General features: G+C 34.8%; 1 protein-coding gene across 2 annotated transcripts in view; it reads left to right on the top strand.

Annotated features, from left to right (window-relative positions):
* The window catches only part of GABRB2 (gamma-aminobutyric acid type A receptor subunit beta2), a 232,852-nt gene that overhangs the window by 191,370 nt on the left and 22,839 nt on the right, over positions 1 to 18,643 (top strand). The window contains exons 6-9 of one of the 2 annotated variants that reach the window (XM_072630898.1): positions 5,435 to 5,572; positions 8,503 to 8,655; positions 9,630 to 9,874; positions 12,345 to 12,458. In XM_072630898.1, coding sequence (XP_072486999.1) covers positions 5,435 to 5,572; positions 8,503 to 8,655; positions 9,630 to 9,874; positions 12,345 to 12,458 — 650 coding nt within the window. The remainder of the gene's footprint in view (positions 1 to 5,434; positions 5,573 to 8,502; positions 8,656 to 9,629; positions 9,875 to 12,344; positions 12,459 to 18,643) is intronic. The other variant, XM_072630897.1, reaches the window with a different exon arrangement.

Below are 18,643 nucleotides of genomic sequence, written 5' to 3'. Positions count from 1 at the left end.
TGAGAGGTTTGGACTAGATGGCACAAGAGAGAATGGGTATAAATTACTGGTTTTCTGAAGAAGCATAATTGAGCAACAGAATAGATATCATGTATACCTTGTAAATGCTCTTCCCATTCATCTTATATCTTTTGAATACAGGCACATTAGTAGTCCAAATACTCTTCCTAATGGTATTACTTAAGGTATGAAAAGAATGAGAATTATTATATATTTATAAACAGACATTTGCTAAACTGAAGAAAACAGTAGGCACCTCTTTCCATGTCTAGGTTTTCTTGAATCATTTAAGGCATCTGGAGAGCAAGGGTTTTCTGAATATAGGCTTCCTGGTGAAGTCCTTTATATTCCATTGGATAGGACACAGCTGATTATGGAGATTGGAATTGATTCTAACTGGCTTTAGCCTTCCGCTGTAAGTTCAGAAGAAGCTTGAATAATGTTTCATTGCTTAACACTTAGGTGCAGATTGATTTCAGTATTAAACCCTATATAAAAGATTGAAGAATTTTCTGTAGCACAAATTTTGAATAAAAAAGAAATGATAGACATAACTCTAAGACAGTACAGGAAAAAGTATCTTTTTTAAAAAATGCTTTGGTTACATAACAAGATAATATTACGATCAACTGAACATTTCCAATTAAATTCCTCAGCCGAATGATATTTCTTCTCCTTCAGTCTCAAATAATAGGTTTTTATACAAATGTTTAAGGGAAGAAATATATAACTTAAATTTCTTGTATAGATACTGTTTGTACATTTCCATTTTTATCTTTTATTGATCAAAGACTCATAGAAGCTTCTTTAAAACATTCCTGTAACTAATTAAATATGTATTCCAATTGGAGTTTTCTTCTTTATGTCAACCACTTCAATATGTGGGGGAGAAATTTCTAACAGTAATAACATAAAATTACTCAAAACTATGTAATGACTCAGTATTTGAACCCCATGAATAAAATATGAGGTGTATTTAATTTGCAGTAGGTTAATGAGGAAATGCAGTATGTCCTCACTGACAAATCTTTTTAAGAAATCACATTACTTTTCACTTTTGCCATTATTATTAAAGCTCATCTATCTACTATCCTACTGAAAGCCAGGATGCCTCCCTTAGAATTTTAAAAACGTCATTCACTTTTAGAAGATGCTAAATTCATAGGTTCTGCAGAATAGATTTATAGGAGAAAAGCATTTTGGAGTTATGTGAGTTAAACTAATCTTCTCTGTCAAATAGCCTTCTGAACTTGACCTCCCTTGTACCTTATGAATTGTTGAGCTCTCATCTTCTGGAATTGATAATGGAGCAGGAGTTTTCCTACAATGTACAACATTCCACAGTTGGATGATCCAATATGAATTGAGGATGGAGAGAGAAGACTGTTGAATGAGTAGTAGTCATGAAGTTTGTCATTACCCATGGGGCTTCCATTACCCTTGACATCAGAATAATGGTCAAGTGTTTTATCTTCAGTTTCCAGTTACTCTGTAGATATGTTTCACTTTCATTTCAAAGTCACCTTAGAATTGGCATAAATGTATATATATACATATCTATATGTATGTATGTATGTAAGTATGTACGTACGTATGTATTATGAAAGATACACACACAGGTTTTTTTTTTTAAAAAAGAGTGACAGAATGGGTCTATAAGTCTCTGAACTTAAATTTTCATTGCTATCTCAAGTTTTCATCACTAGGAAATATAAATATTTACTTAAGTAACTTTAGATAATTTTTTTCTAGGAATTTATTTTCAGTGCTTAATATGAAAGCCATCATGACACTAAACATCTAGATAAAATAAAAAAATTAATATAAAAATGCAGATGTTTTCTCTGTATGATATAAAATATTTGGATATATTATAAACATTTCTATTCTTTAATTAGGAAGTTGGTTTATTTTAGTTTTCTATTCAGATATTTATCATCAATATGTAACAATCCCAGAAATAAGTAACCCAGTTCTCATTCCACTTCTACTACAGTCTTATTATGAACCTTAGACAAATTGAACCTCAGTTTCTTCCTCAGTAAAACTAGGAACTTAGGCTAGATGATCTCTAAGGTCCATTGCAGGGCTGAGATCTTACGATTCTGTCAATAGGCATACATGCATACATACATACACACATACATATATATTCATAGATACACACATACATATACACATGTGTATATATGCACACATATAAACATATACTGTGTCTTGTATATGTTTTTATATACACATGTGTATGCATATTTGTGAGTATACATTTATTGTAAGAATATGTGTGTTTGGTATGCACCTATGTATGCAAATACACATGTATGTGTATACATATATACATGCTTATATGCACATGTATGTGTATACATATATACATGTTTATATGCACATGTATAATTTGTAAATGGTATAATTTCTCACCTACTTATGTTATTATATGGATACTGGTCATGAAAGCACAGCTTTCATATTAAACACCGAAAATAAATTCCTAGAAAATGATCCAAAGTTGCTTCAGTGCATGTTTATATTTGCTATTGATAAAAATTTTAAATATTGATGAAAACTTAAGTTCGGAGACTTATAGATCCATTTTGTCACTCTTTTTAAAAAAAATGTCTCCATTGAAACGTCTTGTCCCTCAGTCAGTCATCAGGACATGGTGATTTGCATGGTCCGAGAGAAACACCCTACTCAGGTCTGGGCCTTTTAGGTATACAGATTAAAAAGTTAAATCAGGGAAGCTATGGTCAAAAAGGTTTCCTTGGAGGAGGAGACTTTTTTAGGAAATCATTAGTCCTGTTACATTTAGTCTTTTTTAAAGTTTCTTTTGTTTTATATTCTCTAAATCTTCTTCCCATTTTAGTGAATGAATTTTGTTTTTAGACTAATAAAAAATGTACAGCCAAAGGTATATTCTGACTTTTGGGGAGCAATTTAAAATTAGATTGAATTGACAAAGTGAAATCATAATTTTATATATGTTTACCACCAACATTTGAAACATTTTAAAACACAGCTGATGACAATCTTATCAGGAACTACTATTTCTGAATGTCTTTGCCTTACTACCTCAAAACTGATCTTTTTACATTTATTGCAAATAGTGTTGTATAGTGGAATAAGCAACAGATTTGTACTCAGAGGACATGGCAATTACTCTATATTGTCTCTGCTACTTGTAAATTGAGTGAACTTAGACAAGCTTGAAGAAGATTTTTAAGCAACTTTTTAAGTCCCAGTTTCTTCATCGGTGAATTAAGGATAATAATACTTATACTATCAATCTAACTTTGTTGTTGTGGGGACTTTTATAATTTGAAAGATCCCTGCATAATATTTTCACATTTTTTAAGTTGCCATGACCAAAACAAACAAACAAATGAATGGATACATAAATAAATGACTTGGTACCCAATATTATAACAATAAGCCTTGTGATATTTACCTAAGGCAACCAGCCAGCACAGTACATAGAATATTGGACCTGGAATCAATAAGTTGTCATTGAGTCATTTTTCCGTCATGTCCAACTCTTTGTGACCCCATTTGGGATTTTCTTGACAGAGATATGGACTGGTTTGCCATTTCCCTCTCTAAGTAATTTTATAAATTAGGAAACGGAGATAAACATAGTTAAATATTTGCCCTGGGTCACACAGTTGGTAAGTGTGGGAAGCCAGATTTGAAAGCAGAAAGAGGAGTCTTCCAGAGCAGCACCCTATCCACTGTGCCACGTAGCTGCCTGGAATCAATTAAACTAAAGATCAAATGTGGCCTCACACAAATCACACAACTTCTGTCTTCCTCAACTGCCTCAGCTATCAAGTTAGGATAAGAATTGCATCTACCTCAAAGGGTTGTTGTGAAGATCAAATGAGATCATATTTGTAAAGCACTTAGCATACTGCTTGACTCATAGAAGGCACTTTTAAAAATGAGTCCATCTCCCAATGTGCTCAGAACTATCCCAGTTCTTGAGTGCCAGACATAATGTCCTTCTCATTGGTAACATTGACCAGAGCTTGTACATTACTGCTGTGATCTTTGTGGACCCAGAACTGTGTCACAATGAGTCATGAAAAGAGAGTTTTCATTGGGGTATTATGAAGAAAGGCACTTTGTCAGCTTTGAAGGTGAGCTATTTATTATGTCTGGTTCCTTGAATCTCAAAGCAGTGATTGCCATCATTTTTGGAAGTAGGACACTCACTTGGGAGGCAATAAAGCTCCCAGGATTGTTGGCTTAGGGATGGAAGGGACCTTCAGTCTCATCTATTCCAATCTCATTATTGTATAGATAAAAAAAATGAGGGAGAAAGTGTGTGTGAGAAAGAGAGAGACAGAGAGACAGAGACAGAGAGATAGAGACAAATAGAGGGAGACTTGCTCAAGGTCATACAGATACTAAGTGAAAGAGCTTGGATTTGAACCTGATATCTTTAGATTGCAAATCTAGCATTCTTTCCATGGCACCATTCTATTTCCCTAGAAAGAACATAGAGCCAGTAGTTAGAATCCCAGAATCTATTCCTAGCAGATACTACTGAATGACACTAAACAAGTTCTTCAGGAACTCTCTGTGCCTTGCTTTCATCTGCAGAAGAACAATGTCTATCCTACCAACTTTGCAGGGTTGTTATAAGCATGTAGAGAGGTAGGTGATGCGAAAGGACTTTCTTTACCACCAGGTCTTTAAAACATCCTTCTCCCTCTCAAGTATTCAATTTAACCTCTCAGTGCCTCTAGGCATTCCTCTAAGTATTAACTGTTAGTTTGGTGTCTGTGTGTGTGTTTGTTTGTGTGTGATAGATCCCTCCAGCAGTCTAGTGAAGTTTATGAAACCCTTCTCAAGATAATATTTTTCAATGCATAAAATAAAACGCATAGGCTTACAAAGAAAATCAGTTATATTGAAATAGGATTATCAATATTTTTGAAAATCATGAACCTCAGAGGAAGAACCTCTCTTTTAAAGTGCTAAGGTTGAGAGCACTTCTAATGCAGAGTTCCTCACTGAAAATTCCCTGTACCAAACAAATCACAAATACAGTTTAAAACAAAAGAAAGAAGAAAAATAGTCAAATAAAAGGTATTTTTTACCTTTCACTTGATTATGGGACACCTCTTAGAGGTACTATCATATAAGCATTCATTCCTCAAACTGAAACAAAGCCAACTGTGTTTTGTTTTCTAATTTCAAAAATTGAGACTGAGAAACATTTCCGTAGGCACATGAAAGCCGATGGCCAGATATTACAATACCCAATGGCAAAAGGGCCCCAGATTTTATGATTTATACTGAGAAGGAATATGACTCTGCATATATCCTATCCTAGCAGCTTAAGTGGATTTCCCCCCCGCCTCTTGTCATGACATTTCAGTGAAGTACACTATGTACTAAGAATATGTTCTTTCTTATTTTCTTTTAACAGATGGCTATACGACTGATGACATTGAATTTTACTGGCGTGGAGATGATAATGCAGTAACAGGAGTGACAAAGATAGAATTGCCACAGTTCTCTATTGTTGATTACAAACTGATTACCAAGAAGGTTGTTTTCTCCACAGGTAGGTACTAAAGAAGAGGGGAAGGGGAGATAGGTGTCTTCCACAAGGGATGGGAGGGGGTGGATAGATGTAACTCTGGTGGTACTAGAAAGAAAGAGTATAAGATGAATGAATTCTACTGACAAGAAATCCTTCAAAATCATTTAAAACTAAAATTCCCATCCCCTCTATGATTAATTATTTTACAAAAGTTCCATACTGTTTTGAGAATGATCTCTTTCAGTGAAGTATTAAAAAATAGAGAGTAATAAAATTGTCGAAAGTCAAAAATCAGGGTCTTCTTGGACAAGATTTGTGGTGGAGTGGAGGTGAGAGAAGTGGAACAGTTTCTGCCAACCTCAATATTTTGACCTACCACTGCTTCGAGCATAGGATTTAGCTTTGGGAGAGGCGCTTTATAACTATCGGAAGCATTGGAAGTCAAATGATTCAAACACTAGTTTGGATGATCCCTGTTCTTGATGATAATTTTTTGATATGCTGAGTTGGTGGGAACTGTTAAAATGTATTAAGGGTAAGTCCACCACATCAGATAAAAGATCAAGTCAAAAAAGACCAGCTAGTAAAAAGACCAATATGGTAGGATTTGTTTTTGTTTTGTTTATTCAGATTATGTATGTGCGTGTGTGTGTGTGTGTGTGTGTGTATGTCTTTTAAGAGTACCTTGGTACTTCTTTAAATAACCGCCTGTTCTGCTTTCCTGCCAAGAAGCTTTATCAGACCATCCCTTGGTACAAAGAAGAAAAGAAAATCAGCAACATTAGTATTTTTGATGGCTAAGCTCAGTTTTATAAACATAATTTTATGTTTTCTTTGCAAAGCCCAAGAAGGGTGCAAAAAAAGATTTTAAATCCTGAACTATTCATTCAGTGACAAACAATCAGTCCAGAGGAATTCTTCTGTTTGCATGGGCCTGATCCCAGTCTAGGGAAGTCTAATGGAAATGAGGTCTTCTATAAGCAGCTAATCCTATGTCAACTGCCTATTCTATTCACTTTCTGGTGATGTTCCAACGCTTTTTTTTTTTGTCCCAGCAAGTTACTTGATACTGCAGCATGATACTGGTGGACAAAATCCAAATGGCATCCAGATTGGAGAAAGGAATGAGGAAAATAGATCTCCATTCCCCCTAGGCTTCTGACCCTTTAGGACTAGCCTTCATCAATGACTTCATCCCTGTTTCCTCTTTCAACTTTAGTCCTCTCTTTTAGACATAAGGAAGCAAAATAAAGCTTTTTCTCAGAAATCTTTGTTTTTCTCCTTTTCTAACAGTTTGTCTTTGGATCCATTTTAATGCAGTGCCATGTTTGGGTAATATCCCCCAAATCCCACCGTCACCAATACTGACTCTTGCCTGGAATGAACAAGAAACAGGATGGGATTAGAAGGCATTAGACAATAACTGGAGACAGAGATTTCTAAGAAACTCGGATTGGGTTAGATTGATTTGACAGATCAAAGTCACATTGTGCAGGGTTTACAGAGGCATGCAAGAGAGTCTCTATTTTATAGAGAATATCCAAAGAGTTTTACATGGAGAAATGATATGACTAGAATCATAAATTAAGGAAATTACCTAACTTAGTGTGAGAGGGATATACTGAGTACGTAAAAAATTGGAGGCAGCAAGACCAGTTAAGAGGCTATTCCAATGCTAAAAATGAGATGAATTGAAGGCAGGAGCAAGGTGATGAAAAAACTGAGAAATAGTACAGTGAAGGATCAATATGCTTTGCAATTTATTGAATATCTGGGGAAGGGGAGAGGAAAATGTTGAAGATCATTTGAAGCATAGGAGCCTGAATGACGGTGATGAGTCAGATTCCATCAGTGATGCAATAGATAGATCAGTAAGCATAGAGTTAAGAAGACCTGAGTGTAAATACTAGCTGTGAGGTGGGCAAGTCATTTAACTTCTGCTTCAATTTCGTCAATTATAAAATGAGAATAATAATTGCACCTTCCTACCAGGATTGTTGATGTACAAGTACATCATTGAAGAAAGGTTGTAGGATAAGAAGAAAACATGAATATAGAGAGATAGGTGCTATTTATAGAGCTAATAACCAGATGTGAATGAATGAGATCAATAAGGGAAAGCTAATACAGGAAGAAAAGAGGGTGCAGGATAGACTATTAGAGGAGACATTCATGTTCAAGTGGAGTAATCAGAGAGGAATTGAAAAAAAACCTCATTGTCAGGGAAGCTGATGGAATAGGATTGTCTTGGATGACAGAGTAGTAAGTAACATCAAAGGCTTTGGAAGGGAACAACAAAAAATTAAATTCCTTTGGACTTTGTGACTTTGGAGAGTACTATTTCCAAAAAGTGATGGGAATAAATTCAGATTGCAAGATATTAAAGTCCCTTTACCTCCCAACATCCTTATAATTATTTTTATGGCTAAATAAGCTGAACTTCATAGTGGTTAAGAAACTGCAAATAGATGGCATTGTAGAGAGACTACAGGACTTGGAGTCAGGAAGACCTAAGTTCAAATCCAGTCTCTTCCAGTTAGTACCTTTGTGACCCTGGGCAATTCATTTAATTTGTTTGCCTTAGTTTCTTTGTCAAATGGGGATGATGATAGTGTCTACCTCCCAGGATTGTTGTATCAAATGGGATAATAATTTTAATGTATTTAGCACACAGTAAGCACTATATAAATGTTAGCTATTACTTTGGCAATGTCACCAGTGAGGAGTCAGAAGTCAAACCTAGCCATCCCTTATTTCAAGTTCACTATGCCAAAACCACTTTTCATCAAAAAATCTATTCACAGAAGGAGCGTTTTTTTGCCAAAGAGCAATAAGTGGGTCTATAACTATATGTGAAGAAGAGATGTTCCAGCAGGTAGTTATATTTTAATGATAACAGGCACTTCAAAGATATCAGATGATCATCATGATTCCTAAACCTTCTCTTTCAGGCTCTTACCCCAGGCTGTCCCTCAGCTTCAAGCTAAAGAGGAACATTGGATACTTCATATTGCAGACCTACATGCCCTCCATTCTGATTACGATTCTCTCATGGGTTTCCTTCTGGATTAACTATGATGCTTCAGCAGCACGAGTAGCTTTAGGTAGGTCATTTTCATGTAGCTTGGTGAATTTGCTTTACCTTGAACTTGTGATACAAGATGAGGCCAGATTGGGACATTCTAAGAAGATTTGACTGTTCGGCCTTGGGCAATCTAATTCAGCATTAAATCAATTAAGCACAAATTAAGATTCTTTCATGTCATAATTAGATAAGCGTATGCTTGTTGGTAATAAAATTAGTCCCATCATCTTGATGTTATTATTGAAGCATATTTCATATAACACTACTTAAGTGATTATTTCATGGTATCTGTTCAAAATATATCAGAATTCAAATTATTTATTTCAAGTCAACCTTTTTTATGGGCGAGAAACATAGAGATATAATGGTGTATATTTAATAACTTACCAAGATGCCAAAAGATCAAATTCTAAATCTCTATAATATTTGTTTGGAGTTTGGATGACAGGAAACACAAAAATAGGCATAGTATTAAAGCAAAGCTGTCATAGCTTATCCTATTCTTGAGAAAATTCAAGTTATTATATCACAGGGAAGGTGAGAAGAGGAAAGAGACAGTAATGAATTATGCACCCTGGGAATTTTGGTAGCTTAATTGTGAAGAATAAGGTAGTATAGAAATGTTCCACTATGTTCCTCACAGATCATTTACTATATACAGAGCTCCTGAGATAAAAGAAAAAGGAAATGACACTTTTCTTCAAACCTCCTTAAGGGGAATTGGGCTTACAAACAGAATATTCTTGGTGTAATTGTTGGAGACAGACATGAGGATGGAGAAACCATTAATGTGTTAGCATATTTTATGATAAAGGATTTCCAAATATGGTGATTTAGTTCAACAGATATTAAATGCCAGTTCTGTATCCAGAGCTTTGTCATAGGGGATATAAAGAAAAATCATATACAGTCCCTGTCCTCATTACATTCTAGAAAAAATAATGGCAAGAAATTCAGTTTACCATATTTAATGGAACTTTCTTGTTCTTTCAGGAATTACCACCGTACTCACAATGACAACCATCAATACTCATCTTCGGGAAACTCTCCCCAAAATTCCTTATGTGAAAGCCATTGACATGTATCTTATGGGGTGTTTTGTCTTTGTGTTCATGGCGCTGCTGGAGTATGCATTGGTCAACTACATCTTCTTTGGTAGGGGACCTCAACGTCAAAAGAAAGCAGCTGAAAAAGCTGCCAGTGCCAACAATGAGAAGCTGCGCATGGATGTCAACAAGGTAAATGAGTCCACAATCTTATTTCCTATTCTCTCTTTAATTTCCCCACTATAGACATGGTATTACTTTAGAGAGAGAAAAACAAACTATATCGTAGGATAGGATTTTAGAATGAGTGCAAATCAACTAAGATAACATGATCCTCAGTCACTCTTGTCCATAATATTTTTCATGACTATTTGCATTTAATTTATTAATTTTAGACTTAAAATAATTAATAGTTTTATAGCTGATTGACCTATGAGAATCAAACAAGTCCCAGAATTGTCAGTCAAGCACTAGGGTGCAGAAATATCTTTGGTGTACATGATGTCATGTGCATTATCAAAAGGAATTACTCTGCATTGTTCCCTCAGGACCGGTTCTCAAATAGATATCTATCCTATTCTTAAAACTTTCCAGAGGAAGGGAGAGCCTATTTCCCTTGATTAGAATTTCAACAAAGCTATTTTTTTGTTACTGAGCCTACATTTGTTTTAAATGACTCCTCATGATCCAAAGAACATTAGTGCACATTCTAGCCTCATTTAAACTATACTCTACAATCTCCTGGAGCAGTGTGTTTGTATCTTTCACACACTGCAGCAAATAAAATCTATCTTCATCTATACTACGTAGATGATTTGATTGGTAGCTTTTACCCCAGTGATTAGTCTAAAAAGGGTGAATGAAACACATCTCAATATGTGCTTGCTATAAAATCTACAGAAAAATTATATCAAAGTTCACCAATTACTTCTGAGGTCAGAACACTTGGGCCCATTGTAATTAGCCCAAAGATGATGGTCACAGTCTGCAGAGATTCCAAGCACTCTGATTGCTGGTTTTTATCTCATTCTGGAAGGAGGTCAGAATATTCACCATATAGGATTTTGTTGTTATTTTTAATATTATCACTATCATGAATAATGTCACTCCATTTCTTGTTAAGAAGTTTCCTTCCTGGGAGTAGACAAAATGTAAGCAGTTATTTTTTCAAGTTTCTTAGTTTCCAATAATCATCTAAGTAAGGGTTTTTTAGGAGTCCAGGGGCCCCCAGGAAGTTCATGGCTAACTTTCAGAGAGCCCATGAAATTGGAAGGGAAAACATTTATATATTTTCATTAATAACTGATGGAAATTTAGTATTTCCTTTGGTGATTAAACACATTTTGAGGATTCCATAAGTAGGTCCATCATACACAAACACACACACACACACACACACACACACAGTGAAAAAATCCTGATCTAAGTATTTTTACTGCTTTGGTACATCCAGATTATAACATGACTTTGGGTGGGGAGGAGAGAAATAATCTTCCAATGGTATTTGAGTCCAAGCCATAGAATATTAGAATTGGAATGAATCGAAGAACACAAAATGTTAGAACTGGAAGAGAACTTAGAGGTCATCTATTCTAACCCTTTATTTTGTAGAAAAGGAAACTTATGTTTAAATAGATGAAATGACTTACTTAAAATCACATAGCTCTGAACAGAGAGGAAGGGATTATACAGTAAACCCCAAGAAAAGAAAATAATTACAAATAAGTCATCAAGTCATTTTATTCAACTGATTATGCATGAAAATCCCTGACTATAAAAACTGAAAATCCTCAGTCAAAGCAAGTATCACTTACTTAATCAGTTGAATTTATACTGCTATTCAAGGTGAAAAATATTTAAGTTTTCATCCGTTCCATGCCCTTCAATAGCTTTATGGAATCTTTTTGGAGTGTCCTACCTCAATAAATGGGATGTTCTGCAAATGACATTTCTACACAGCACTCTTCTGATTCTTCCTGCTTAGTCTTACATTTTCATCTTGTGATGATTCTAATTTGCTCCTACTTTTTTTCCCTAAGTGTTATTTCTTCTATCCTTTTCTTTTTTACCTTTCAATTACTTCCAGATGATTAAATTTTCTTATACCTCCTCAACTGATTTTTTGTACAAATACCCAACTATATATACATTACTCTTTCTATATCCAATCATTATATATGGCTGCCCTTGTGCTGTCCTCGCCCTTGCCTCTCTGAAAAGCCCCAATATAGTTTCTATATTACTACTATCTAATACAATCATGCTACATATTGACTATAGTTTTCCAATCAAAGATGCACCAAGGTCTCTCACATAAGCTCCTTTTTTTTTTCACTTTCTTCTCTCATGTTATGTGATATGCAACTGAGAATGATGACCACTTGGGACCCTGTCTTTATGTTGTGAGTTTGTGTCTTGTCTTTACTAGTACACTTGACCTATTTGTCGCCTAAAGGCACTGAGCAGTACTGATTTTACTATGAGTTAAAGATAATGTATTAGAGAGAAACTGAGTAAAAATTTCATTCTTGTACTTTGTGGTCTTTTATTGTAGTCTTGAAAGACCATTTGCATTTATTTATATCCAAGCTAACTTTGACCACAAATCCAATCTAGCAGTATCAATGAACTTAATTAGCACATTCTCTACTTTGTCTTCCAGATTTTTTATAAAGATATTAAACAAAATGGGACCCAATATCGATCTCTCTGGGACCCTACTGGAAACCTCTCCCCAACTAGACGGACTACCAATTACGATTACTCTCTGTATACGGTTAGATAGCCAGTTTTTGATCCATTTATTTGTACATTTGTTGGAGCCAATTTGTATTAGCTGTTCCCTTAAGATAATGTATGGTGCTTTAGCAAATGTCTCATTGGCATCCAGATATATACTATCTGCTAAAATTTTTATAATGATCAAGTGTAAAAAAAGAGACCCTAGAGGGGTTATGAGGGGTTGTTCGTAATATAGCCTTGTTGTTTACAGCTCAAGGTCTAGTTAACCAAATGGATCATATTGAGATTCTTTCTCATTATTTAAAAAAACTAGTTTGTATTTCAAAGATGACTCATGCACTTGGTTCCATTTTCATGTTTTCTTTTGTTAGAGGTTAGGGGCGGGGGTTACTTTTCTTTGATGGGTGTTCTTAGTTTCTAAGGGTAATGTGTCTTCTAGCCTGAACTTATGTATTTATGTACAGGAAATGTTAAATTTGCATCAAGTCCTTGTCACTTCATTTTCATTTAGTTTTAACATGAATGTTACCATTGCCGATTCAGATCCATTGCAGTAACAGGTGAAATGAACCAGTTGAGTCTCTGACCTGCCAGATTCCCTGACTTCAATGGATTTCCCATAGCCCCAAGAAGAGCCAGTTTTTTGGCTGGGGATTGCAATGTAGTCATGCAAATTTCATATAGTCTCAATTTTGCATTATTTTTATATAATCTATAAATTTAACTCTCCATATATAATTGTATTTTCTAATAAGACTTCCCCATCATCATGCTTTGTAAAATTGGCTGTTGCTGACCCTTTTTCTATAAGGACTTGATGCTTGATGCTCTTTCATTATTTTGTCCTTCTAAATTTTCCATGTCTCTTTAAGTTTGTTCTGTGTTAATATGTGACCAGATCACAGGCTTCTGGGTGCCTCATTCATTGCCTGTGGTGTTATAGTTGGTACTGGGTTCTGCTCTGTGTGGGGGTAATTTTACAATGCTTCTTATGATAGTTGAAAGATGGAATTTCCAATTCATAGGTGCCATATTATGCATTTTATCAGAATTATTCATTAGATACTTAAATTGGGAAAGATATTTCAGAGGACATATTATGTGTTTTGTGGTCATTCATTCATTCAATAAGTATTTGTTGACCCAGCTTTATTATTAGCTCAGGGATATCTAATTCACTATGCTGATGTTTTCAGACTGGAGCTTCTATTTTACATTGATGAAGTAAATTGAAGCCTCAAGGATTTTTCTTTGAATAATTTAAATCTTGCTCATCTAGAATGGAATGTATATGAGAAAATGTTCAGATCTATGGTGAAAATAGTTGAAATGGGTTGAAAATATATAAAAAATAAAGGGTCAGATCCCTTTAAATGAGTTTTATACTTTTAAGTTAACTGTTGCTTCCACTTTGAAGTTCAGCAACTTTCTCTGATCATGAGGACATTGTATATATAGAAAGTTTATTTTCCTAAGGCACTAATTGGTAGACTTGCTGGCTTACAGGTGTCAATGTTCCAAACATACTTGGTGATTTGTATTTATTAATAACTTAATCTTTTAATTTATTTTTTGAGTTTTTTAGATATTACCTATTTTGACAGAATGTGGTCTAGAATATAACAGAAAATATATTTGTTTCAAACCAAGGGTCAGTGTCATTCCTTGGGATAAGAATTTTAATATCTTCTGCATTTGAATGCTTCTCCTTTTACCAGTTGGAAGATTTTCTCACTCTTTCCTTTCAACTGTATATATGCAAACACATATGTATTACTTGTGTTCATTTTTATTTCATACATAATCATGAATATTCACATTGCCTAGGTCGTAGATACTGATCAGAGTAAAATGTGTTATAATTAAAGGTATATAATGTAGCATAGGACTATCATGTAGAAACTTGGAAAATTTGTTTTTAAAAAAATTAGATATACAAATCTTTTATTTCAACTGCAAATCTGTATGGACCACACCCACATTTATCTTTTTTCCTTCCTCCCTCCCAACTCTCCTCTTATTCAACTTTGTATCATTAGACCAAAACAATTTGATAATTCAGATTAACATCAATTTACTAAGAGGAGCATAGTAGTACACACCTGTAATCCCTAATACTGGGGAAACTGAGTCTGGAAGATTGCTTGAACTCAGGAGCTCAGAAGTTAAACCACACAGGTATATGCACTAAATTCAGTATTAATATAGCCATCTCTTGGAAGCAAGAGGATCCCAGGTTGCCTAAGGAGGGGCAAACTAGAAATGATACAGGTCAGAGTTCCCATGCCAATCAGAGTGGGATTGGGCCCATAACTAAGTCCTATACTTTGAGCCTGAGCAAGATAGGGAAATCCAGACTTTAAAAATGATAATAATGAATAATTTGGTGAGCATGTTCTAAACAGAAAATGCTGCGCTAGATAGGCATATTGAGGTCTGTGGGAGAAACAAAGATGAAAAAGAAAAGGTCTCTACTCCTATGTAAAGTATCCTTCAGGGCTTCCTCTAAACATGGATCCTCATGGAGGGGATGAAGCCATAAAGAAACTAGAAAAGATAGGATAACTGTGGAACTAAGGAAGGGGCACTAGAATGAGAGTGCTAAAATGACTCAGCCAATATCTAGCTATGAGAATCTGTGGAACTCTTTGCTAACTCAGTACTTTGGTGACTCACTTGCCTCATCTATAAAAATAGAGAGTTAGAGTAGATGACCTTGAAGGTCCTTACCAACTCTAAACATTCTAGTATTCTATCATTTTATTGTATTCCCATTATCTAACCTGCAGGAGAAACAGTCTAGTGGATAGAAAGTTGATCCTGAAACCAGGAGCACTTATACTCAAGGCTTGTCCCTGACATTTACTTACTATGCTATCCCTGGCAAATAATTTTTTTCTCTTCATGCTTTTGGTCACGATGGGGTCAAACTCAAATAGCAATAGATCCCTATGAGCAGCATATTTACGTAAAAGAAACAAAAATAATTAATATTCTGTTTTATTGTCTTTTCATTTCTTTTGTCAAACATTCCCCAGTTGCATTTTAACTTTGTTGGGCTGCATTCAAGAGTTTTGCATCTCTCTACTATAGGATGCTTTCTAAGACTCCAAGTTACTGAGAAGTTGCCAACCTATGTGATTAAGGAAAGTTTCTCATCCAGGGCATTTCCTATATACCAGTGACATGCAGATCTTTTCCTTATCCTTATATTTATAAATATATATGTTCTTTATATTTATTCATTTTAATATTGATGTTTTGAGATACTTTATAGTTTGACCATAATTATCTAGTTACTTATATTATTGCTACGTAACTTTTGTGTACTGCTTTATTTTTTTTCAATGTTCTTTCATATTCATTACTTCTAAATCATCATAATACCCTCTCAGGTAAATAAATGAGGAACTATTATCCCATTTTGTAGATGATGAACCTAAAGCAAAGAGTGATCTATGATCACATAATGAATCAGTGGTAGACCAAGGACTGTTGAGCCCAACTTTCTTTAATCCTACTTCATTGTTTTTTTCCCAAAACCACATCAGTACTTTTGGAATTTCTAGTGATTTGTAATTCCTGAGTCAGATTTTATTTTCTCTTTTGCTCAGTTAAGAAGGTATAGCCTCACATTTATTCACTATTTCCCCAAATTCTCCTGGGAGATATACATACATACATATATATTTGTGCATGTATGTGTATGTATATGTATACATCTATTTATGTATGTATATGTGTGTATGTGTCCCCTAGTGGGGTCAACTTGGAAGTCACATTGATTTTATCAAATTGGCTTTGTCTACCTGATCCTGCAACCATAAATGTAGGAGCCAGAGTTGGCATGGGAAGCCATCACACTTTATATACTACCATTTGCCATGCTACCCTCAGTACCAGGCAAAGTCATGTCTGAAACAGGAAGAAAGGAAGAAAGGGAGGGAGGGAGGAGGGAGGGAGGGAAGGAAGGAAGGAAGGAAAGAAGGGAGGAAGGAAGGAAGGAAGGAAGGAAGGAAGGAAGGAAGGAAGGAAGGAAGGAAGGAAGGAAGGAAGGGAGGGAGGAAGAAATTTTAATGAGAAATAAGGAATAGGATCCCATAAATACTCAGTCATGGAAGTCATGGTTTCTGGATGCTGAATTAGAAATAGATACTAAGATAAAAGTGAGTTATGTAGTACGTGGTTCAAAGAGTTTGTTCTTGAGAAAAAGGCTAGGCAAAGCTAATAAGCTAGATAAAAAATACTACCGTGGCATGCATTTGCAGCAATGGGAATTGCATTAAATTTTTATCAACCATCACCCTATTAATATTAAATTATTTTATAAGACAAGTAAAGTGGCTAGGATGATCATTAGTTTCTGAGAGAAATTAGATCTCATTTTATAACCACTAACAGAGAGGAAGCCTGCAGTAGCTCCAGATGCTTATTTAATTGGGACAAGGGGTTTCTTGGGAGATATAACACAAATGGACCCTAAAATCAGGTCTTTTACTAAATAAGCTTGCAATTCCTCTCCCAGCAGATTTCTGCAACTTTCTTTCACTGCAATAGCCACTGGTAGTTCATTTTGGATCCCTCAAACATGCTTAGTATCCTACACTACTCCATCTTTGCTCTAGGGAAACCCCTCATGATTCATGTCCTCATGGGGCCTACCTAGGTTCCCACTTGGCTACTGCAGAATTCTGTATTCTCGCTTTATGGATTCCCAATTTGTGATACCACTGGTCTACACTTTGTTGACCACATAGGACACTGTGCTATGAAGATCAAGGTTATGAGTTTGATCCCTTTGTGGATCAGTCAAATTTGCTTTATTTATGGATGCCGCAGACTATTCCACCTTACCTGAGCTAGTTGGCTGAGAAGTACTAAACCTGGGTCACAATAGGAATAAAAAGAAAGCCTATAATAATAATTCACAAAATACTTATTGAGTACATGCCAGCTTTAAGTTTCAGTAAGCAAAGACACATAAAGATATGAAAAATTAAATAACAGCATGAAAAACTTTAAGAGATTAAATAATATATGACTGTGTCCAATGAGAGGTAGAGGTAATAAGTTGTGTGAGTTCAGAGGAAGGTGAGATCTCTGACCTCAAGGAGCCAAAGTTTTGTTGAAAATGTAATATGGAGAAAGAGACTTGATGTGTAATTTCTTTGGTAAAAGGAATTTGTGGATGATGAAGATCCATCTACCAAAACAAGTCAGCAACTACTTATAGTGTTTAAGAACTGACATGAGCACTGAGTGGCTGTGATTTGCTCAAAACCATACAGCTGATATGTGCCATAGGCAGCCAAGGCAAAGGCAGCAGATTGGAAACAGGAAGAGCATTTGGAAAGAGGAGAAAGGGAAATTATATATATGTGTGTACATGTATATACATATATATGTGTATGTGTGTATATGTACACACACATATATATGATATATACATGATATATACATATAAATGTATGTGTGTATTATATAGATTTTTTATTTTAAAATTTTCTGTGTATAATACACATATACATATATGTAAGTGTGTATATATATGTATATAAACATATGCAATAATGAGGAAGAATTGAGAGGATTTGGGAGACTGTTCGGGGGGGAAAGGATCTAGTAGAGAAGGGAGAAGAGTAGAAAAACAATACAAATCACATGCTGTAAACATATAATATAAATAACAACGTAAATTGATACTTCTTTACACAATAGAATATATATAATTTGTGCTTAGGCTGGGCTTTAATCGTTTTTGTGAGTTTGACAAAGAATTCCAAAAATCTGTTAACATCACTTGTCCTGTTGTTTCTTAAAATGTCATTTTCCCACTTGAGATAGATCTTTGAAAATATGAGTTAAGGTTTGCTTTGTATTTAGCACCCACTGGCGTGATAATTTTCAAGGGAATAACTTTGAGAACAGGATGTAGGTTACTCATAAAGTGAGCCTGTAGTGATAGTCTCCATTTTTTTTTTTTACATCACCAGGTCCTAGCACCATAACCTGATCATAGTACGTATGTAATTTCTATAGGACTGGAATAGCTTAGATTTGGATACAACACACACATACACACACACACACATGCACACACACATATATATATGTGTGTTTGTATATATATATATATGTATATATATACATATACATATATATGTATATGTATATGTGTGTGTGTATATATATATATATATATATATGTATATATATGTA

Source organism: Notamacropus eugenii, chromosome 1 (assembly GCF_028372415.1).
Source record: "Notamacropus eugenii isolate mMacEug1 chromosome 1, mMacEug1.pri_v2, whole genome shotgun sequence".
NCBI classification, from domain to species: domain Eukaryota; kingdom Metazoa; phylum Chordata; class Mammalia; order Diprotodontia; family Macropodidae; genus Notamacropus; species Notamacropus eugenii.
Note: the sequence above shows the minus strand (reverse complement) of the source record. Positions and strands in the feature narration are given on the sequence as shown.